Source organism: Mya arenaria, chromosome 11 (genome assembly GCF_026914265.1).
Source record: "Mya arenaria isolate MELC-2E11 chromosome 11, ASM2691426v1".
Lineage (NCBI taxonomy): Eukaryota > Metazoa > Mollusca > Bivalvia > Myida > Myidae > Mya > Mya arenaria.
This window is the reverse complement of record NC_069132.1, coordinates 70797925-70822182: the sequence shown is the minus strand read 5'-3', so window position 1 is coordinate 70822182 and position 24258 is coordinate 70797925. Positions and strand designations below refer to the sequence as shown.

General features: G+C 39.3%; 1 protein-coding gene across 3 annotated transcripts in view; it reads right to left on the bottom strand.

Moving 5' to 3' along the window:
• LOC128209415 (cytoplasmic dynein 1 heavy chain 1-like) overlaps window positions 1-24258 on the bottom strand; it is a 59300-nt gene that overhangs the window by 28457 nt on the left and 6585 nt on the right. For all 3 annotated transcript variants that reach the window (XM_052913438.1, XM_052913437.1, XM_052913439.1), the window contains exons 3-43: window positions 24003-24176; window positions 23513-23768; window positions 23164-23350; window positions 22768-22988; window positions 21208-21428; window positions 20786-20939; window positions 20404-20495; window positions 19995-20211; window positions 19690-19776; window positions 18316-18471; window positions 17748-17882; window positions 16736-16942; window positions 16458-16541; window positions 16045-16224; window positions 15652-15804; window positions 15292-15438; window positions 13311-13448; window positions 12663-12763; window positions 12135-12438; window positions 11645-11884; window positions 11330-11453; window positions 10660-10805; window positions 10276-10386; window positions 9881-10090; window positions 9518-9664; window positions 9068-9234; window positions 8698-8871; window positions 8250-8415; window positions 7792-7977; window positions 7384-7584; window positions 6976-7258; window positions 6618-6718; window positions 6140-6296; window positions 4246-4486; window positions 3851-4034; window positions 3449-3661; window positions 3165-3317; window positions 2883-2968; window positions 2097-2253; window positions 1645-1860; window positions 1052-1255 (exon numbers count right to left, since the gene is read on the bottom strand). In XM_052913438.1, the coding sequence (XP_052769398.1) occupies window positions 1052-1255; window positions 1645-1860; window positions 2097-2253; window positions 2883-2968; window positions 3165-3317; window positions 3449-3661; window positions 3851-4034; window positions 4246-4486; window positions 6140-6296; window positions 6618-6718; window positions 6976-7258; window positions 7384-7584; window positions 7792-7977; window positions 8250-8415; window positions 8698-8871; window positions 9068-9234; window positions 9518-9664; window positions 9881-10090; window positions 10276-10386; window positions 10660-10805; window positions 11330-11453; window positions 11645-11884; window positions 12135-12438; window positions 12663-12763; window positions 13311-13448; window positions 15292-15438; window positions 15652-15804; window positions 16045-16224; window positions 16458-16541; window positions 16736-16942; window positions 17748-17882; window positions 18316-18471; window positions 19690-19776; window positions 19995-20211; window positions 20404-20495; window positions 20786-20939; window positions 21208-21428; window positions 22768-22988; window positions 23164-23350; window positions 23513-23768; window positions 24003-24176 (7081 nt within the window). The remainder of the gene's footprint in view (window positions 1-1051; window positions 1256-1644; window positions 1861-2096; window positions 2254-2882; window positions 2969-3164; window positions 3318-3448; window positions 3662-3850; window positions 4035-4245; window positions 4487-6139; window positions 6297-6617; window positions 6719-6975; window positions 7259-7383; window positions 7585-7791; window positions 7978-8249; window positions 8416-8697; window positions 8872-9067; window positions 9235-9517; window positions 9665-9880; window positions 10091-10275; window positions 10387-10659; window positions 10806-11329; window positions 11454-11644; window positions 11885-12134; window positions 12439-12662; window positions 12764-13310; window positions 13449-15291; window positions 15439-15651; window positions 15805-16044; window positions 16225-16457; window positions 16542-16735; window positions 16943-17747; window positions 17883-18315; window positions 18472-19689; window positions 19777-19994; window positions 20212-20403; window positions 20496-20785; window positions 20940-21207; window positions 21429-22767; window positions 22989-23163; window positions 23351-23512; window positions 23769-24002; window positions 24177-24258) is intronic.

Below are 24258 nucleotides of genomic sequence, written 5' to 3'. Positions count from 1 at the left end.
TCAATGTTTGGTCATGTCTTATAGGGGGAGGCAATAATTTATAATTTTCCTGGTATAAGGGAGCGTGTCTTTTTTCCCTAATTTGGACCCCAAAAGGGTTAATTTGCTTCTGTAGGGGGTCTGGTGTAATTCAAAAGTGCCTTCCCCCCAGGCGTTATATGTTTAAATGAAATAGACCTCAGGGAACTCATCACACACCATAAATAAGCATTTTGTTTCTAAAGTGTTTCAGGTTCTTAGTTCTTTAAAATCAGTGTATGGTATATTGTGGCATATCATTTTACAAGTATTAATCTTGTTGTGCATATCATAAAATCTCAAACATTGATACAAAATAAACGGTTAAATTTTTACAACAATATTAGTGAAAGAAGAAAAATTGAAAAAGTCCAAAATGATGACAATTTTGATTAGACTGTACAATTAATTGCCTTAGACTTACGGACTGAAGGGGAATCAGTGAGGCACTTTTAAGGATAATATTGAATAGTGGCCCAGGCTGACAGTAAATAAAAGGGTGCCATTAGCAGTGATCTGAGTTTGACCTTCAGAGGTTTATTAGGAATTGAGAATCCCTCCATTCACAGTATACTACATATACTTTATAAATGAAAAAGATGAAATATGATGACAGTTTTGAGACAAAAGCACACCAAACAACATGCAAAATATTTTGATTATAAATCACATCAGCCATTTTTATGTTGTGATAAAACATTGGCATATGTTGCTTAGAGTAAAGTGGATTGTTTAGTTTTTTGAGCAAATGCCTTTAATTTTCAAAGTCAATTGCATTTATAATGTTTTAATACATGAATTCAGAAAATTTTAGGTCAAATCCCAATTTAACTTTGTTCATAACAACAAATATTTATGATGTTTAGGCACAACCCTGGTATGTCAAATACATTTTCCTAGTGTTTTTTTTTAAGTTAAAATATTTTGTTGAAGCTCTTGCACTGATCACATAAAAATCAAACAATCAAGATATATTTCTATAACTCTTTTTTTCATTGTAGAAAGGAACCAATCTTATATTAAGCACACTTACCGACATAGGGAAGTCAGGGTGTCCACTGTTGTATGTAAGGATGTTCCTAACCCCCTGGTTCAGCATGGAGAAGAGGGAGTTGAGGGCTCTGAGTCTTGTGAAGTCCATAATGTGCTCTAGTGACACGGCAAACTCCAGGCATCGGTTCACCAGCCCATCCGACGTCAGGTCTGTGCTTAGCGCAACTGCACAGTCCTTCTGGACCTGTATGTGTAGAATAGAAGTGGTAAACAACTAGGCTGAACACCAGAACATCCTAAGCTGATGACATCAACCATCTACAATTTCAAATGATTTTTAAGCACAAGTGAGGACTAAATAATAGAGATAACAAAATACAGTTCAAAAGGCAAAACTTCCATTTAAGGCAGACATTTTCCACTGGAGAATCACATGGATGTAATCTGCACGTTGTGTATCAGCCGAATGGCAGTTGAGATCTATTCTGCGCCTACAGAAAGTCCAGTTAAACAAGGTTGTTCTTTATGGCATTGAAGAGAACAGAACTGCTTGGTCCATTAGATATTCCTTCCAGCCTGTTCATTTCATTACTTGCAAATTTCTTCTGCACAAACTGATTCAATTCCACCCACCTGCATATTCGGTGAGATGATCTCCTCTTCCTGTTTCCCGGTCGGCTTGTACTCCATGTCTTCATCCTCCAGGGGTATGTTGCGAAGCCGGAGCAAGTAGTTCTCAAACACCATCTCTACAGAGAGTACATCCTCGCTGAACCACACCATACCGCAACGACTAACTGTGGCCAGTGTCGCGTATCGCAGGTCCTGCACCTCGAACATGACCCGCACCTGAATTATGGAGCAATAGGTTCTGTTAGTGTTGTACATACAAAGACTTGATAATTTTTACTCATAATATGATCACATGTAAGAAGGGTGCTAATGTTCTTCTACCCTCATAAACCAGATTTTGCAGATTAACAAGTTTTATATGGCAATAATATGGGATTTTTTTTATTATAACTAGATTGAATAACAATGTTTTCTGTGAATGTTTCTTTATTAATCCCTTGCACTTCACTCACATTTGGTGGGATTCCTAGACGTTCTCCGTTGGGAAGGGTGAGCAGCCTGCTCTCGTCGAGGACAGTATTCAAATTCTCCACCCACTCAGGGTCCACGTCACCATCAAATATAATCCACTGACGCTTCTGGAGCTCCCCACGAACATTGTCTATGATCCTGAAATATTAAGACATTTACATGGTTGTTATGTGTACCAAGTATCAGAGTGCAGACTTCCTGAAAGTTAACAAAATGTCAGACGTTTGGTTTGAAAACACAAAAATCTGTCAGACCAAAAGAAAATCTGTCCGACCAAAAAAGATGGAATAAAAATAAAGAAAACATTTTTCATTTGAGTAATACAAACAATCGCTGATAATTTCTTTTTTTGTCTTGCTCGGCACCTTCATTAAATACAAACAACGCCATGTTTGCTGTGTTGACAACTGGCGGTATATTACAAGCAAAGGGATTGTTTTTTCAACGGGCAATGTCGAAAGCAAGCAGCACATTTTTTTTAACGCATTTATGCTAAAACACATTTACTGGGTGGGCCTTAATGCTAAAACCTGGTTATCAAAGAATTAAAACTGGACAGTAGGACTGATTTCTGTTCACTAATTGTCGGACCGGATCAAAATTTGCCAGCCATGTCTGTCTGACCAATGGTTTTCAGGAATACTTCAAATCTTGTTTGTTGGGGAATGAATATGTTACATATGCAGTTATTTATTTACAATTCTTGTTTTTTGTTTGAAAGATTTTCCAAGAATTTTTCAGAAATTAATTTCTAAAAATAAACCTACTTTCGCAGTGTATGAGTGAAAAGACCATCAGTCCATTCTCTGGTATTTGGATCCATACTTCCGTACAGTGCAGCCTTGGAGATGGACTGAAAAATAGTGCATAAACTTAGCAAGTCTTAATCATGCAAAAGTTCAGTAGAAACTTTAATTAAAACCTCATTGCAATGCCTTTCAAGAAAAATGTGCAAACGAAGATCTATTTTCTACCAAAGCGAAAGCATTTTCATTTCTGCAATAAGCTAGAGAGTGGCAATTGCTACACTCGATTTTCTCAAATTGTACCTTTGGATCTATGACATGGGAAACTCCTTCTGTGCCCTCCAGCCTCTCCAGGGCCTTCAGAAGTACACGCCAGGCCATCGTTTTCCCGGATCCGCTGGGGCCCACCATCATCAGACCGTGGTGCAACTGTGTGATCTGGTACAGCTGTAATACCTGCAGCAAAACATATATGTTAAAGGTGTTTCTACATCAAGATGGCTATCAAACCTCACCGACTTCGCAATCCTACATCAAACATGTACATTTAGTATGAAATGCTCATTTTTGTAGTAATTGCTACCTACCTTGTCGACCCAGAGTGTTCCCATCTCATCTCCTTCCCCATACACGAGGAACATCTCTTCACAGACCTTCTTCACCTCGCGTCGGAGGTCGGCCATGATGGCGGGAGTGTACTCGACACCTGGGAACACGTCGGACAGCAAGCTGTGCAGCAGTGGGATGTCCTCCGCAACCAGTTTGGGAACCACTGTCTCCATCACAGACTGGATCAGGATCTGGGTAAGGGGATAGACAATGAACAGGTTTAACTCTGAACATCCCACAGAATATTGTTTATAATTCTACATCATTTCAAGCACTGAAACAAGAATGTAAAAACTCTCTTTTTCACCAACAGTTCCTATGTATTCATTTTTACAGTGAACAATAATAGCAACACAATTGGATTTCTTTAATTATCAGACCTCTTGTTCAGGTAGGTTTTCAGCAATGTGTGTCTCTTCAACAGTCTGTCCCTTCTCCTCGAGTTCCTCTTTCTTCCTCTTTATGTGGTCTCTCTTCACATGTCCAGCAGAGACAAGCACTGACTTAAGGGCTCGCAGACCAAAGTCGTAGTGGGACTGGGGTGACAATTGCTCATGGCACAACCTGCAAGAGGAATGTGAGATTCCAGTTATTGATATCTTTTTTAATTAAAACCCGACACACATGTTCATTTCACTTCTATTTTTAACAACAAGGAAGTATAATTTACACAAAATCTTATTAAGCCTGAAAAAATGCTGTTCGAATCACTAAACACTTAAATCTACAAGAACTTAAAAAACATCCAAGAATATGCTACTGTAACAATACTTACACAAAGAAGGGTACAATCTTGTTGGAGAGTTTCTCTGCAGTGCGGAATCCCTGTGAGTACAGCATCACTTGGGCAATGAGCTGTCTGTCAGGTTGGGTCATGGCCAGACTGCGGAACAGTTTTTTCAGATTGTCAGGTAGGTTGGAGCGACCAGCATAGCCTGGGTTCATTGTGATAAAGATGGCCATGTCAGGGTTCACCTTCACTTGCTTCCCGATCAGGTCAATCACCATTGGCTGGCCTGCAGGATTGGGAAAGTGCAGGAAATGTTAAGCATTTACTTTTACCTTGGTGAGATTTAAAATATTCCTTTCATGTACAATAAAAGTGTTTTTACCCTGGCAATGGAAGTCAGTTATACTGGCCAGTCATATTTTGAAAAACTGATAAAAATAATGATGTTAGGATTCCATGTTAACTTTATTGAGAGCTGGAACAGTGGTCCAGTAACTTTGAAAACCTACCAGACATGACCTAAACCAAACTAGACCTTAGTGTTTAATTCATCATACCAAAAGATGTTAAATAAAAATAATAAAAAATAAAATAACATATAAAGTCATACTTAGATTAAGAGTACCATTACTTCTTATTCACAATTTTCAATAAACATTTGCATGCATTTAGCATAAATTTAAGAGTGATTTCTATCATTTTGTAATAATAATTATACAGATAAAATTAAGTATGAATACGTTCATTGTTTAAAATGTTTCTGTCATCTGCTAAGCACAATGTTAACAACCAAATCAGAATAAATTGTAATGATCTTTAATTCTAAATATTGTTTGGTATTTTAACCTCAATGCACCTTAAATAATTGAAATTTGATAATAGCTATCCCAAAAAAGAGAAGAAAAAAAACATTAAAAAAAGTTCTCAAGCCTCAGACATAGCTACCCTAAGTGGCCTAGTTTGGGCCTTAATGTCGAACCCTGGACGTCCAAATGTTTGTTTAACAAGGGTGCCCTGGAGTGCATGCTTACGCTGTTATTTTGTTTTTAGCCCAAAAAAGGGGCATATAACTCAACATTTATAACAGCTCAAAATATGGTTTTGGCCATACATGTGCATATAATCTCTGGCAACCTCTATACCAAGTCTTTTTAAATATCTTGAACGACTTCTGAGTTGAACCATGTCAAACACAACAAGGCTATAATAATTCCTAGATCTTTTTTCGGAAGAGCTAAAAACTGAAACTGACAGTAATGTATGCTTTTGTTAACTTAAGGAATTGATTAAGCTCATTTATACATGTATGAAGTACAACAATATTCAATAAACACATGAAAAACTTGATATTTCAACACTGAAATAAGTTACTATTATAAGAATAAAGTAAACTTGAGACATACGCAGAAAATTCTACGAACACACTGAAATGATACTATACAGAAAAAATATTGCTCTACATGTACAAAAACAGAGTGGAGTGGTGTGAACATTTTGGCTGTGAAAAGAAGAATGAACAAGTGTGCATTAGTTATTACATAGTAATAAACCCAACTGTACTGCAAAATACATAAAACAAGGTTACAACACATGACATTGAACAAATTGGTGGTGTTAGTACAAACAACAACTCCTACCCTTCTTTCTTTTGCCATCTGAGCATTCCAAAAGCAAGCACAAACAAATCATTTAAGCTTCACTTCACAAATCCAAACACCATTTTCATAAATCTTTTTACAATGACATATAAATACTACTGTTAATTTGACACATTCATTATGTGTAAAGTTGATGGTTAGTAATGAATTAAAGTACAGTTAAAATTTAGTACACAGTGCTACTCAGCCTAAAAAAAAAATTAACCAGACACCATAAAAATCTTATTTAATCCAAAAATTCAAGCAGCACAAAGCTGACATGTACACGAATCTCCACCCACCTTTGTCCTTGCGGCCAGCCATGTCCTTGAGGGCCTCCTGGATGGTCTGTATCTGCTGAGAGCAGGCAGACAACATGCGCTCCTCCAGACGGTTAAACTCGTCAAAACAGCCCCATGCACCCACCTGGCACAGACCCACGAAGATACGACCCATTGCCTGGAATTGCATGGTCACACAGTGTTTGAATATTTTGTGTGTTAATATGAAATTACCGAAGTTTGTAATCATAACAAATGCTCTAATTTGAAATGTCAGATTAATAAATGACTACTATTCACAATTGAACTAATCTTTGTCCCTTTGACTTTCAACTACATTATAATTCACGTGGTAGAAGACAAGCAGAAGTAGGTCCTAGTTTTAATCTTAAAAACATGTCACATCATGCCATTTTTCACAGGAAACTATGTGGGGGTATCTCATAGTAAGACTCATGTGAGTTTGTTGTGGTTTATATGGATTTGTGTCCAGTTTTACCTGGAAGTCGAATGTCTCGTCACAGTTGAAAACAAGGACAAATCTTCCTAGCTGATTACCCAGGGCCTTAACAGACTCAGTCTTGCCTGTACCAGCAGGACCTAAAAGCAAAAATACAACACATTAACAAAGTCATAATGAAACAAGTATTTTCATCTTATGATCTAATGACCAAATTAAAACCATCAATAAAAGAGCCTTGAATACAATTTTCACCACTTTCCATTATCCTTTAATTTTCACAATAGTGACATTTAAAATTTCAAAATTGAGTGACTATTCCATTTAACTATAAGAATGAAAATCAGCCTTGAACATTTTATAAGAAAAGGCCTTAGCAAAAGGCTCATCCACCTACCAAATGGTGATCCCCCAAGCCTGGCCTCAAGTGCCTGTGTGAGTGTAAGGTAGCACCTGTCTGTGAGTGGCGTCTGTACCAGCTTGTCCTGCACACCCAAATACTCAAACCCATAGTTGAACTTGGCGTTGGCCATCTGGATGGACAGTTGTTGGAGCACATCTGAGTTCTTGGGGTCGAAGTAGAACCTCATCTGGCACAGCCAGTCAAATGACTTGGGGCTGTTGATCTTGTCTGTGATCATGGTCCTTGTCACGTCCCTCTGGTGAACCAGCTCGGTGATCTATTTGGAAGTATTCAATGTTAAATCATCAACTGTTTATTGAAAATTCTTTTAGCTATGCAACAATGAAATGAAAATCCATTTAAGTATTACAAAATCTTCTAAAAAAAAATATTTTCACTTACCAGGTGCTCAAGTTTCTTCCTGCGTACTGGAGGCTGTTCATGAAGCACGGAGTCTGCCAGGATATTGAGTGTGGACTCCACAGTGGAGAGCACTTCCTGTACAGGTCCCATGTCTGACCCGCCCTTTCCTGCCACCAATGTCAGTGCACCATCCACACTCTCCGACCAAGAGATCTGGGACGCTAACACCACAAGCTGGGCCTGTTACGTGGTGGACAAACAAGTTAATTTCACTGAATTTTCTCCACAGTCATTTACCATAATCTTTACATCTACAGTTTTAAATTGGTGTACCCAAGAACATAATTATGTATTTCCTTTATCATTCCCATTACTTCTATTAATTTCTTATTTCTCATGCTTCAAGCTACAACACCAGATTATCCTTTCAGACCTTTCAAATTGTACCTGGTATTTGTCCACCCAGTTGAGGTACTGCTGCGAGTCAATCTTGCCAGACTTGAAGGCAGTCACGTCCTTCACGGAATCAGCAAGCAGCTTGGCTAGAGTGACTCTCATCTCCTTCTCCACACAGGTCAGCCATTCATTGATTTTCGGGTTTTTGGTTATGGACACTGGTGTGGCAAACACAACCTATGGGAACAAAGGCCGAAAGTTTCTTCATCACTTTATATTGCAATAACAGACACTTTGACAGGATGAAAATGCAGTACATATGTACATACTTATAGTGTTTAAATACTTAAATAAGAATATTAGAATACCAAAAACAGATACCTTAATTGGCAGTGCTAAGGTGAATGCGTCTTAATTATGAAGACATCTCAATAATAAACAGATTTTACTTGTATTTATAATAAGAAAATTTTCCATTTCAAATCCATGTTATAAGATTTGGCACTGACCTCCTCCCCCTCCTTGGAGAGCAGCCCCAGGACCTGGGAGTTGTCATCGTTCAGTGTAATGGTGGCCACCCCGGCAAACATCTTCTTGAAGTGCTTCTGTAGGCGTGCCACATTCTTACTGTTTCCTATGATCTCCAGCAGGTCCTCGTCTCCAACAAAGTAGAACCTGCAAACAAATAAGAGAATGTATAACATGTTCAATCTTGGACTAGGGCAATGCTTGACATTAAGTTTGATATGGTGTCATGGATTCTAACATACAGTTTGTAGTAAAACTAAAAAAATAACATTCAAATATATGCAATGGGTAAACCTAACCATCAATAAAGATTTGAGATATTCTCTTCAAGCGTTTCAACATTTTCACATGTGGCCTTTTATTGAGTTTAGTATCTGTAATAAAGTCTTGCAATGTTTCTGAAATACTCTTTTGGGCATTTAACAGTACCTGGGGAATGAGGCTCTCTCCCTCTCCAAGTACTCTCCCAGAGCCTTCTGGATCTTGCCCAACAGGTCGGCCAGCCTCTCCAGCTGTCTCTGACTGTTTGGGATGTTTAGGACGTCCATCACCAGCGGTGACTTGGCCACCTTCTTCATCAGGGCCAAGAACTCTGTACTCACACTGGAAAAATAATGACATCATTGCAAAACACACATTCAAGCAATCAGTCAAATATTTCTAGTTTCTCAAAATTTACATAAAAACTGCAGAATTCATGTCATTCCTTGCCCACACTTAACTAGACATTCATAAAGCAAATAACAACCTTTGGAAACCATTATAATCTATTTTGTACAAAGCCAATGGGCATCCTTACCCCTGGAATCTCTGGGTCTCTACAGGCAGGAGGTGCTGTATGTCTGCACTGCCCGTGAAGATGCCCTCCAGGTACACCCAGCGTCTCTGTACATCTATCCACACATCAAACAGTGCGTTGATACGGTTCAGCTTGTCCTCCCATGACAGGGCATCTTCCTCAAATTGCTGAAAGAGCAAAAGAATGTTTGAAATGCATTCCCTATGAGACTGAAACCCAAACCTTGAACTTTTAGTGGTAAAATCAATCCCAACAACTTCCAATTTCATTATCTTTAAAAATGGGAAAGTGAACAGTAATAAAATGTTTTAAAGTAACTAATAGGAAGACATACATAGTTAAAAGCAATTTTGAAGTATTGAAGTTGTATTAACTAGACATTTGTTGCGTTATTGTACCACACATTTGCATCATTACATAAATCACTACACTTTTTACACGGATACCTACCTTGTAGTAAGGGGAGAGTTTCATGGCCATTACAGAGTTGATGTGTTCCTTGACCTTGTTGAAGAGGTCGTCCCAGCCCCGAATCAGACGGCACCGACCCTGGTAACTAATCATGTCCAGCTCATACGCTCGCCACGTCTCACTCACCTACAAATAAAATGGGACATATTGTTCGGTACATTACATTTTGGGCAAAAGCAGGATACAAACAGAAAGTTAAGAGCTGGATTAAATATATCTAAATACTGTGCATAACTGACAACTCTTTAGAATCCAATAAACTAACATAATATATCTTTCATTAATTCACATACATCAACACAGTCTAAATTCTCTCTTTAAAACATCACAGTCTCCACTTACTTGTTTTAGGAACTCCTCTAGAGCCATTTCTCCCTGAGCCACAAGGATGATGTCCTTAACAATGTGCTCATTTTTCAGCAGGTCAATGTCCCACACGTGCCCCAGGGTGAGTTCAGACAAAACCCACTTCACCCCAAGTCTCCTCGTCAACTGCTTCCAGTGGCGCTCTTTCAACGCCTCAGACTTCAACTCAACAATCAGCATGTTCACCTGGTATGGAAAGTATATTTACATGCCTTGATATTTGCACAAGTTTCTTAAATAAAATATATGAATCTAGTACAAAGCTCATAATTTCAAAAACCTTTACATCAACACAACAAGGACTTAACAGTTGCAGCTCTTCATTCAAAAGTTCATTAAAGGATTAATAGCTAAGAAAGCCGAGTGTGTACCTTGGCAAATCCTTGCAGCAGTCGTTTTACAAATTCGTACGAGGAATAGGCTCTCAGTCTGGCTGGTAGCTCCTTCATCTGGTTCAGCAGACCATCAATGCTTTGTCGAATCTGCAAAAGAAAACAAACACTGAAGCTACATGTATAGGAACAAAAAAATCATGACCTTTAGTTTAGTTCACAATCCCTCAAATATATTTCTGCTAAAAAAGACAACCAAAAGTAGATTCACTTACACCAGCATGCCACGTTTATTGAACATATATAATTTCTTTCAGAATATGGGCAGAAAAAGTTGCTTACTTGTTACAAAATAAAATTCTATATATTTGATCTCTTCCACAGTTTTCTTAGCCTCTAAACAGTACAGACATGTTCATGTACCTTTCTAGGTTGCACAGAGAGCCATGGTTTGTCCTTGAGTTCATAGATCTGGTCCCAGATCTTGCCAAGCTCGGTCCATACTCCCTTCAGATCCTGCAGTTCCTCCAGGGACACCTGTACACGCTCTTCACTCATGCTCAACTGACCTTTTTGGCAGATTAACATGGATGTCAATGACGAGATAAAGGAATAAAACAGATAATACTAAAGGAAAGATGAGATTGATGCAGAGTACGTAAGTGCCAAGCCGTTGGAAATCAGACAAACATCATAATAGATTATCATCAACAATCTGAGATGTCATTTTGATCAACCATTGACTTCATATTTGAAACTGAATCATCCAGAATGCATGAAATTAATATCCCAATAAAAAGTAACCAATTATTGTAATATTATCGTATATATTTTATATATTTATACTGTTAGGCACTATCCAATTTTTTTAAACCAGAATCAATTATCAGGGACTTCAGAGGCATTCCCCCGCAAACAATCAATTTCCAACAACATTCAATCACTGTACAGTTCCTACATGTATACTACAATTCTAAATTGGAAAGCTACAATCTCTTCCACTTGTCCACTTGTTTGAATGTTCAACCTGAATCACAATTCTCTTGCTAATTGCTTTTATTTCAAACCCTTTGATCTATTTAAGATTTTCTACCTGGTTCAGCCAGTTCCAGGGCCTCTTTTGCCTTGGATACATTCTCTCTTTCCTCCTTCAGCCTCGAGAACTTCCCTTCAAAGATGGTAATGGCCTTCAGGGCCTCATCCGGGGGCAGCTCACCCTGTCATGATTGAAAAAGGTTATTTATCATATTTATTCAACTCTTTTATTTAACACAAATGTAAGTATAAATATTGTAAGTCACTGATAAAATGATTTGGTTTACAATATGGATAATTGCATAATTATGTTACTGCACATGAACTTATTGAATTTTGACTTCTTGTATCAAATAACCTATGACGGACTTACACCGACAGGCTTATCCTTCTCCCAATCAACGAGGAGATCGGAGGTCTTGCCCTCAACAATCTTATCCTCAGAGACGATCTTCATCTGTAGACTGGCGACCTGTGTCTGAATAGAGCCGTCCTTGCGCTTCATGATGTCAGTGAAAGCACCCCACTCGCCCTCTATGTTGTCACTGTACAGCCAGTTAGTTGGGAACTGGAACCTCTGACGCTCCAGAATACGCTGGCCTTCCTTGTACATCTGTCAGGAGATACATGTACATCATAGTTATGCAGTATGTACATGAATCAAATCAGAATCCTTAATGTGTGAGTAAATTTACATGATAACATTTAGGTATATCAATTGGAATTTCATATTATAAGGTTTTCTATAACAAATACATAAAATACAATCGAAAGGGTAACGTACATCCAGCACCTCTTTTTACTCACTGTAGGGCAGAGAAACAATTATCAGGTTAAAGTATAATTTGCAAGTGAATACTCACATCAACTTGTTTTTCCCAGGTCTTCATCTGGCGTTTTAGGGCCTGCACCTGGGTGATGAGCACGACAGCCTCCGACGTGTTTGCTGTGTCAATGGATTGCTGCTCAAGGTCGGAGCGCGACTTCTGGATGTGGACATGGAACTCCGTCATCTCATTACTCAGCATGTTTCCGAACCTGCTCAGCACTTCCTTGTGCCACGAGTCATACTTGAGGGAGACCTTGGACTGCACTTTGCTGAACTGCACAACAATTGGACCAATTTCTTTCTGTGACTCTGACGTGTCAAATGTCTTCCTAGCTGATCTGAAAATGGAGGAAGCTGGTGTTTTAATAAAGTTTAAATATAATTACTTTTTTCATTGTGAAGCATATATGCAACATTCCATGAAACACTTGTTGGACAAGTAGCAATGCTTTTCAGAATTAGTTTGTCTGACATGAGGTATATATGCAAATTACTGAATGGATGAAAATTGATGAAAGAACCTACATTGCCTCCCATACAGACAAACATGTGATATACTAACTTGATCTGCTCCAAGGTTCTCATCCATGAGGCAAGGTCTCCCATACGGTTGTATAGGCCATCAGGGGTCAGATCCCATAGAGCCTGGTAGCGCAACCAAACCTGATAATGGATGAAAGTACACATAGAAACTTGTCCTATTGATTACTTCCTGTGATGGTTTGTTCTTATGATTGAAAAATCACAGATTTTGAAACTAAATAAAATGTTTATTTAGATAATAACTAATAAAGATGTAAAGATGTAAACTAATACTCAGAATTGTGTCTTTTTAACGTGTTGCCTTCATGTTATTAAGTACCAAACCACTATGCAATGTTATTTTTTTTTAAATCCCCCCCTTGCATGACAAAGAAAGTGCCCTGACACAACCACCTATACTTTATTTGCATATATGCAACAATCCATAATGAATAAACTGTAAGTGTGACCTTGACCTTTGAGGTAGGGAAGTGGGTCTTGCACATGACAGGCAGTCACTTTTGTGTGCTGTATATCTGTGCAAGGTTATTTAAAAAAATCCCCAGTTGCATGACAAGTGTCAACCCGGACATGACCCCTAATAATCCATGTGCATGTATGCAGCATTCCATATATTGGTCTTTTAGTTTAAACTTAAATAAACATTCCGATAAAACACTTTATGTACCATAATGTAGTCCTCCAGCTCCTTGACTGTCTTTTGTATGGCGGCGTACGACTCTTCCACCACCTTCATACCGCTTGGCAGCTTTGTCAACAAGTTCTTGTATGTCATAGATGACTCGGACTCTACATCCAGACCAACCTGTAAAATGGGTTTATCCATGATTAAGTGTGCATTAAAACTACCAGTGATAAACATATACCTTGACTATTGTTCCAAATCTACAATGCTTACAGTTGCCTCCAAGAAGCATTTTTATATCTCTACTTACAATAGATACAGGTGCCATATGCCTGGTTGTTGATAAATCAAATTATTATTGTTCCATTCCATCATCTTTGTTGAACACAACCATTCAGTTCAAAATTTCTTATGTGAATTTGTATCATTGTTATCAGATAAATTTATTGAAAACAAACTGTTACAATATATATAAGTTTTGCTGTTCTATTATATTTTGTGGTGGGCCTGTGGCCTTTGTGAAATAAATATACAATATTGAAGATCAATGAAATTCTAATTGAAGATCAATGAAATTCTAAAACTCTTATAACGGTACTGTATACATCCAACAACTATCCAAAGTCATGTTTACCCCACCTGGTATCGCGAGTCATGTTTACCCCACCTGGTATCGCGAGTCACGTTTACCCCACCTGGTATCGCGAGTCACGTTTACCCCAACTGGTATCGCGAGTCACGTTTACCCCAACTGGTATCGCGAGTCACGTTTACCCCACCTGGTATCGCGAGTCACGTTTACCCCAACTGGTATCGCGAGTCACGTTTACCCCACCTGGTATCGCGAGTCACGTTTACCCCAACTGGTATCGCGAGTCACGTTTACCCCACCTGGTATCGCGAGTCACGTTTACCCCACCTGGTATCGCGAGTCACGTTTACCCCACCTGGTATCGCGAGTCACGTTTACCCCAACTGGTATCGCGAGTCACGTTTACCCCACCTGGTATCGCGAGTCACGTTTACCCCACCTGGTATCGCGAGTAACGTTTACCCCACCTGGTATCGCGAGTCACGTTTACCCCACCTGGTATCGCGAGTCATGTTTACCGCACCTGGTATCGCGAGTCACGTTTACCCCACCTGGTATCGCGAGTCACGTTTACAGCACCTGGTATCGCGAGTCACGTTTACCCCATCTGGTATCGCGAGTCACGTTTACCCCACCTGGTATCGCGAGTCACGTTTACCCCACCTGGTATCGCGAGTCACGTTTACCCCACCTGGTATCGCGAGTCACGTTTACCCCACCTGGTATCGCGAGTCACGTTTACCCCACCTGGTATCGCGAGTCACGTTTACCCCACCTGGTATCGCGAGTCACGTTTACCCTACTGTTTACCCCACCTGGTATCGCGAGTCACGTTTACCCCACCTGGTATCGCGAGTCACGTTTACCCCACCTGGTATCGCGAGTCACGTTTACCCCACCTGGTATCGCGAGTCATGTTTACCCCACCTGGTATCGCGAGTCATGTTTACCCCACCTGGTATCGCGAGTCATGTTTACCCCACCTGGTATCGCGAGTCACGTTTACCCCACCTGGTATCGCGAGTCACGTTTACCCCACCTGGTATCGCGAGTCACGTTTACCCCACCTGGTATGGCGAGTCACGTTTACCCCACCTGGTATCGCGAGTCATGTTTACCCAACCTGGTATCGCGAGTCACGTTTACCCTACCTGGTATCGCGAGTCATGTTTACCCCACCTGGTATCGCGAGTCATGTTTACCCCACCTGGTATCGCGAGTCATGTTTACCCTACCTGGTATCGCGAGTCATGTTTACTCTACCTGGTATCGCGAGTCACGTTTACCCCACCTGGTATCGCGAGTCATGTTTACCCTACCTGGTATCGCGAGTCATGTTTACTCTACCTGGTATCGCGAGTCATGTTTACCCCACCTGGTATCGCGAGTCATGTTTACCCTACCTGGTATCGCGAGTCATGTTTACTCTACCTGGTATCGCGAGTGTTTGATGCGGGGCAGGCTGGCAATGATGGCCTCCCAGCTGAACAGCTCCTGCATGATGTTCACACGAGCCTCCTCCACTGGTGGGTTCACGTAGATTAGCTGGTTTGTGATGCGCAACTCATGGACAAAGGTCTGAAAAAGATGTACCACTGAAGGTTATACATCAAAATTAACTGAAAAGGGTTCAATCATGAGTGTTCAACACGTATATGCTGATTGCCTTTGTTTGTAATTATTAAAAAAAAATTCTATGACTTCATGTACAAACAAATGTCGACATGATTGTTTACGAAATGCATGTTGTTGTTTTTTAAAATGACCATATAATGCTTGTAATAATGGCACCTTGATGTTAGGTTCCCCGCCTAGTTTCTGTGTAGGTTGGGTGGGGGCATCTGTGTCCATGCTGTAATCCACTTGGTCTTCCTTCTTCCCCAGCAGACATTTGTTCCAGGCATTCAGGGCCACCTCCAGCCGCTCAGCCAAACGCTTCTCCACCTGGTGACACATGGAAGAATTTAGGATAGTCCATAGTTACCAAACAAATCTGCATAATGTGTGTACGGATAGATGGGTCTATGCTTTTATAACCTTTTAACAAACAATTGTTGAAAATCATATAGAACATCATTTTCTAGATAAAATACTAATGCAAAAGAACTAAAATAAAGTTATGAATATATTTATATTTACATCAGAAGTGTATACCTTCAGAGTTATTTATTTGTTTGCACGTACCTCTTCATCAAGCTTTGCGACCCACTGTGGGAGGTTGGAGTAGGAGTGTAGAGAGAGATTGTCCACGGCCTTCTGTATCTTGGCCAAAATCTCCCTGAACGTGGTGGAGCTGTACGAGCATGTCTCCAGCGACTTCACCTCCAAGTCTATCTCCTGCTCCATCGATAGCAACTCATCAACCTGGGATATGGAAATTAATGGTTAAGTTCCATAAATATAATGAAGATTCATACACAGGTCTAAGCTTCTTTGGCTTTTCTGCATCATAATTTTATTAATTAGATATTATTTTAAGTTTAGAAACATTTACAAGCTATAACCTTCTGGAATCTAAACCGTCCCGCAAATCATTTTGCCATTTCCTGTTCCCACATTTATAAATTCAAATAATAATAAAACTACAAAAATCCCACCTTCTCCTGAAAGTTGATCAAGGAATCCGCCAGTCTCTGTACATATGGATCTAGCTTGTACGATTCCCACACCAGTTGGACACCCTGAAATATGAATGACAAATCAATTGATTGTATTTAAATGGCCATCTTTGACCTAAACTGCTTTTACTCAGTAAATGATCTTCAGCTAAATTTCTCAATTGAACAAAGACGACAGTGAAAGATAATCTTTCATGACAACTAAATGAAGTTCAAGTATTTAGTGAATATTTTAAACAGGTGAGAGCATGCCTTACCTCTGCAATGAGATTCTGGACCTCCTTGTGTAGCCCAGCCACCAGGAGGTGAATGGACGGCCGCTCATCCACCTTCTCCAGGGTCTGCTGGTACGTGCGCACGCTCTCAAACAGCGACATTGCAAACGGGTAAAGCTGGTTAGCCTGGTGGGCCTTGTTCACGATTGCCAATGGCACACGGAATCCCAGCCACTTCATATTACGCACCTGAGTAAGATTTTGCAAAGTTAAAGTAAATCTTGATTTGAATTTTCAATTAAGTATTTTGCATCATAAAGCAACTATTTATAACCAATTTTCTAATGAAAAAAGAAGGCAAATTACTCAATACAGGCATGTATGAGCCAATATTTTGAATAGCAATTGAAGTTGGGCCCTAGACTATTTTACCCATGCTATTAGTTTTTCTGAAAACTCAATACCCATTCTTGACATGGACACTTAAAGCAGTGTTTGATTAACCAATGATAATTAGCTTTACAAGCGAAAAGCGAAAACTTTGAATGTCCCCATTAAACATGATTTGAAATAGCTTTCCTAAATAAATGTTGAGGTCTCCGAAGAGTTTCAACATAAACAACATTGAACAAAAGGCCTGCAATGCATATTGTTCCAATTTCATCATTAACTGATCAATAAATAAATAAAAGCTACAGAGCATTGAAACATTTGAATATGGAAAATAGAAACAAATAAAATTTGTATTTAAGCAAAAAATAATGAATGCATGTTAACCCCCCAGTATCTAATTATATTTTCTTAACTTCATGTATTTTGAGAACAGTGTTACTGGAATTATATAAGCATTTCTGAAAAATGATGCTACTGAAGTGCTAGAATTTGCACCTTTCATAGCAGAGTTGTGCTAAATTTATGGGTGGGGCCACCCCTATCAGTGCATACCCCATCTAAGGCCCCAATGTTCAATACCTATATATATATGTCTGAAATAGCTGTAGCAAACTATAATGTAATGGTTTATGTTCTAGTGGGTCAGTAAACATGTCTTAACCTCTTTAGAGAGTGTTATGATGTCCTTTTGGAAGTTGACTCCAAGCTTCAGTATGTTGGGTTTGCCCGGGATGCGCGACTTCACACTGGTGATGGTGAAAATCCTGCCAGACACCTGCAGCTGTCTTTGGGTCACCTTTGATGAAACAATGAGATCAACTGATGCACATTCATATTAAAAATATGTATGATTAACATATCTTTTGATTATGTATCAAAAAAGACTTACTCATGTAACTCTTGAACAATGAAGAACCGAGGAATCAGTAGGTATCAGGGAAACAAAGTTGAGTATTGATTAGCAAATTATCATGACCCAATTTCTCAAAACATCTTAGCTTAACAGGCTTACGTAGCTTATTTCACTTGGCCAAAATAAATGAAAAACTGTAAACTGTGATTGTCATAAGCATATTTCCTATTTAAAGTCTAACATCTCTAAAAAATGAAAATATTACACAAATTATAGGGAAACAAAAAAAGTGAGATTAGCTTAATCCTGTTATAAGGGACTTAAGAAGTTTCTAGAAATTGGGCCCTTTTCATTTAAGTTGCAATCATGTACATACTTTTCTGGCCCACTCTTCAAAGAGCTCCTGCGTGTTGAGCTTATTTCTGAAGCTGTCTCCGTCATTCTTCAGTTTCTGCCCCTCGACATGGCTCTCCCAGCCCTTACCCAGCACATCCTCCACACGACGTAGGTATGCTGTCAACTGACGCTCAATCTGTAATGCACAGCAGACAAGTGCATATCAGAACAATATTTTGAAGAAAATAACATCAGTTTGGTAAAATATCAAAAGTCTAAAGATCAATTAAACAAGAGGCTCAAAAGGGCCTATGCTCTACTGGCATGGCTTTTGTGGTCATATCAATCCAGAGCATGTATGTATGGGTAAAAGGCAACAGACATATAGTTTGTTTTGTGTTTGGGTTACCTGAAAACGTAGCACGTTCAACATCTGAGCCCAGAAAGTATTGTAAGCAGATTAGTTGCATGAACTATTTTAATATGTGCCAAGTAAAAGTCATCTGACAAAAAAAATGCTTTCAAAACTGTACTCATAGTAAAAATTTCTGTAGTTTTAAAAGTTAAAAAAAGTTGGTCAAAAGGTCAAAGTCAAGGGCATCCTAAGACAACATTAATCAATTTGAACAAATATTCACAATCAATTGTGCTGAGATGGATGCACAAACACACAAAATGATTTTCAAACTTTTCCAGATTTATGTTTAACAAACCTGTGAACCCTGGGTGTGGCCAGTAATGACACCAGGTGCATAACTTAAACATTCACAACCAATTTTGTTAAGATGAATGCGCAAACTACAGAACTTAAAGCTAAAAAATGGCCTTTGTGCTTTCAACAAGAACAAGGCAAAGTAATTCACAAAATCAACTGCAGAAGCAAAAAGTAAATTGTCTCTCAAAATCCTAGACTTGCAAGTTGTCTCCCTTAACTCTAGACTAGAATTTACATGTACATGTAAACTTGGCTAAAAATAGAATTCGCTCATGAAGACCTGACTAAAAATAGAAAGCATTTCTTTAAAACTTTCATGGCCCATAATCTAGGCATTCATGGGCGGATCTTGCTGGTTTTCGAAAGGAACCAAGCTTTAATGGATATCTAGATACTGTACAAGTTTCATCGAGATACAATCAAAACTGAAGACTGTATCGTGTTCACAACCAATTGTATACACAATAGCATTTTTTTATACTATCAAGGGCCATTATCTAGGCATGCATGGGCATGGGATTCATCGAGATACAATCAAAACTGAAGACCGTATCGTGTTCAGAAGTTATTGTTTACAGACGCACGACCGCACGGATGCACATACTACGTACACATTACCATAGCATAAGCTCTTCTGGCCTTTGGCCAGTAGAGCTAAAAATTAACAATTTTTCAAAATGAAAAGTAACATAGGCTTACCTGTCTAGCAAAGATAATACTGCCCGATACAGAGGGGAAATCTCTGGCCTTGCTCATCCTGCACGTCTTGCTCTGGGGATACTGCACCTATTTAAAAAAAAATGACCAAGTAAATTTTCAGTTACCAGTGCAACAAAAAGTAAATAATAAAATAGTATACAGAATAATATTCAAACACAAAACATCAGGCAAAATATTAAAGACGAGCATCTACTTTAACCTTATAAACATTCTTGCACAACATCTAAAACTGAACAGTATTAGCAAAAGCAATTTTAAAACAAAAATCATATTATCAAACCAACCTTGAATTTCTCATGCAATGACTCAATGTCGTCCTTCACTCTCTGCATGAGCTGTGTCTGGTACTCCCGAATGGCTCCTCGGATGTGGGGCCGCACAAACAGGGCGTTGAAGCGCGAGAAGATACGGAACATCTCGTTTGCGTTCTTAGCGGTCCCCAGCTGGTCACGGAGTCTGGCTGTGATTCTTGTCTCAACACGATCTATCCTTTCATCATACCTTGAAAGATATGTGAAATCAAAGGTGAAGAATGTATTTAGAAGTAAGTGATGAAATGTATGAAAGAATTAGTGTAAATGTTTATACAATGTTTTTAAAAGGGAAATGAAATAAATTAAACAAAGGTGTGAATCAAATTTAACAAATTATCATTATGTTCTACCCTAGTAGTCAATAAGATTAGAATCCAACCTTTTAATGGCTGCCTCCCAGGCATCAGATCCCTCCTTGGACACATCGAGGCCATCAACCTCCTTCACATTTTCATATGCCAGGTTCACCTCCTGCACAGAGAACACAAATTGTTGTATTTAGGAATTTTCAAAACAAACAATCTTTATATTTCAAACACAGCATATTGAACAGTTCGTTTTATTTCTTGCAAAATATTCATTGAAGAAATTTTGTTTCTTTTCAACCCTACTGAACTGTGCATGTTCCATCAAAAATCACTTTATTTCAAAACTGAATGAATAAGACTTCAGAACTGTGAACAACTTATAATCAAGCACATGTATCTTAAGAGTTGGATATACAAATTAGGTGTGATCAATGTGCTGCAAAGCCAACTCACCTCAATGGCGTTAGCATCAGCAGCCTCATCGACGACAGGTTCCAGTTTTGGTGCTGTCTCCTCCATGGGAGATCCAATTGGCAGCTTGGCGCTCGTCACTGGTCTCAACACTCGCACAATAACCTGTCGCAACTGCTCATGTTGGCGACGGAACCTGCACACAGCAAAAATAGAATTATGCCAAACTCTGATGTATTAAGAGAATCACACTGAAATATCCATAATTGCTAAGGAAACTACAACAATATGTTTCTAAATACATAAATGTTATGTGTACTTTCTTTAATACTGACTCAAGAAATTAACTCAAATATTTGATTAACTGCAATTTTCACCAATGTTCTCTAAGTGCAATTCATTACCAATACAGGTCAATAACCTGGCAGGTGGTAGTCTAAGTTTTCATGCCATATTTCACTCACTTCCTCATGTGGTCAAGGCGTCCCTGGAGGCGTTTGTGTGCAGGGTTTACTCTCCAGACCATACGTAGATGCTCCTCTCTCTTCTTCTTCACAAGGTCCCTAAGCAGACCCTGTAGCTTGTCATACTCATCATCCCAGGTACTGAACACATCAAAACACGCAGATATCACCTTCTCAAACTCTTCGTACGGGATGTGCATCAGCCGTCTTGTTCCAAGAACCTGTAATGAAACAAAAATTCCATTACTCACAATAGACATGATATACCAAGGGATACACATGGTTTTCTTTCACATCCAACAAACGTTCACTATCATAAGCCTAAGCTTATCTGTTTAAATAGAAATTATTCATCAATGTTAATAATCCTTTTATTTTAGGCAAACAAAAAACCCAGACAGAAGAAACCTCAAGATTAATAAGGAAAAAAAGGGGGAAATGTAGAGATATTAAGAACAGCAAGAGATGTTTGTCAAACATTATGCCCCCCTGAGCACCATTTTGTCAGGATTATATGGACGATTGAAAGAAATATGCATGGGCCGAAATGACCGCTGATTTGTCACTGACATTGGATGCCGTTGAGGGAGTTTTAAGATTATGACCATTCAAAGTGTGAGGATAGCGTGTGTTATGATCATGACCTTTGACTCTATGACCTCAAAATCCATCAGGAGTCATCAGCTGGTCACCAAAAACCTAAATGTCAAGTTTGAGGGCCATGGGTGCAGGCATTGTCAAGTTATCACACAGACAAGCTTTTTTAGTTCAAGGTCACTGTGACCTTGACCTTTGACCCCTAAAATCATAAGGGGTCATCTTCAGGTCAGACGCAACCCCAAGTCAAGTTTGAGGGCCATGGGTGCAGAAATTGTCAAGTTATCACTTGAACAAATTTTCGCTTTCAAGGTCACTATGACCTTGACCTTTGACCCGATGACTCCTTAAATCAATAAGGGTCATCTAATGGTCAGGCCCAACTTCCATGTCAAGTTTGATTATCATAGTTCAGGCATTGTTGAGATATCACTGCTAGAAGATTTGTTAACTTGTTTGCTTTAAAGGTTACTGTGACCTTGACCTTTGGACCCAAAGTCAATAGGGGTCATCTACTGGTCAGGCCCAACCTTCATGTCAACTTTGATGACCATAGGTCCGGGAATTGTCGAGTTTGCTGTCAGGGTGACCTTTGACCCCTTAATCAATAGGGGTCATCAACTGGTAAGGCCAAACCTCCAAGTCATGTTTGAGGGCCATGGGTGCAGGCTGTGTTGAGTTATCTCTCGGACAAGCTTTAAAATTCTTCTCATTAATTGTCACTGTGACCTTGACCTTTGACCCGATGAACCCTAAAATCAATAGGGGTCATCTACTGGTCAGGCCAAACCTTAATGTCAAGTTTGATGACCATACGTCCAGGAATTGTTGAGTTATCACTCAAACAAGCTTTGGTCTACCAACGGACGGACCGACAGACCGAACTACCGACCGACCGACATTTTCAAAGCAATATACCCCTCTTCTTTGAAGTGGGGCATAATAATAGTGGATTCAGCCAACCTTGAGTAACTGAGTGCTGAGGTCCCTGGAGATGGCCTCTACGAGCCTGAGGGCCCGCTGTATCGGATACTTTGTCGGCCGGATCTTACGCAGGTGCAGAAAGATGGACTGCAGGGCCACTCGAATTCTGTCCAGCTCTGTTGCTGACAGCAGGTCGTTCAAAGGGAAGTCCTTCATCAGCTGGTTGTAGTCATTCACTGTCATCATTGCTGTCTTTAGTCCTAGAACATAAAGGTTATGTTTTACATTTATTGATTCAAGTGATTTTCAATAACATAGAATAAAGTTTATGAATTCACAGCGAAAGACCAGTGAAATGCAGATAAGTCTTTTTTCATTCTTAATGTATCAGAGACACACAAAACAGTAAAACAAAACAGTAAAACGCAAATTTACCTGTATCAGTGTCAAAGCTGACAGTGGCATGGAAGCGCTTTCCATGTTTGAGAATATCAAGGGTGAGGACGATGTCGATGCTCTCTCTCTTCTCCTGGATGCGAAGCAAGGCTCGTTCCAGGTTCAGCCAGAAACTGATTTCCTGCAGCGCCGTTCCTGATGCCGGGTCTCGGTCCAACTTGGTCACCTGAGGGAGAGATGAATTGATTAGATAGTAAGTATAACATGGAAAACATGGGTTTGTTCCAATATCTATTCTTATTTGATAATATTTGATCAATATAAACCATGGCTTTCTCTTTTAATTCTGTGATGATAAACAAGAAAAATGTTATCATTCCAACCATACCTTCTGTATTTCTCTGATCCATCTGTTGACACCACTCTGCAGGTTATTCAAGAACTGGGGATCCTCAACTTTGTCTCCGAAATCCTCCACCTTGGGCTTTCGTCCCTCCTCGGAGCATTTCTTGATGATAGTAGAGACCGTGGGATGGATGGGCAGACTTATCTCTGGTATGTCAATGTTCTGTTGCAGATGTAGCAGCCCCATCTCCAAGTCAACAATCTTTTTTTCCACAGCAGGAGCCATCTTATCTCCATCTCTGCATTGTTTAATGTATGTTCATAAACAAAAGGAAGTAAATACAATGTTAATCATATTTATACATGAATCATTTATTAAATTAATGATATGTTGCATTTGATTTCACATTTTTTAGGGGAAGACATAATTTATTTTTGTGAAGTCATTAATTGATGAAGTTTTCTCCAAAAGTATTATATTTGTCTGCTAAATGAATGTTAACAGTAAAAGCACAGTCCATCTTATTCCTTACCGTTCTGCTTTGCCAGTCTCCCTTATGTAGGACTTGAAGTAAGGAGAAACAGCATTACTGATGTAAGAGTGCAGTGTCTCGTACGGCGAGCCATCATTGATGTTCATCACCTGCAACTGGGAGGACAAAGACTTGTCTGCCTCCACAACACCACCACGCTTGATGAAAATCAAACTGAAAGAAAATTTCAAATCTTAACAAATGTCTTGCAAAATATTGTGCAATCTAATTGGAGTAATCTAACTTAATCTGAAAA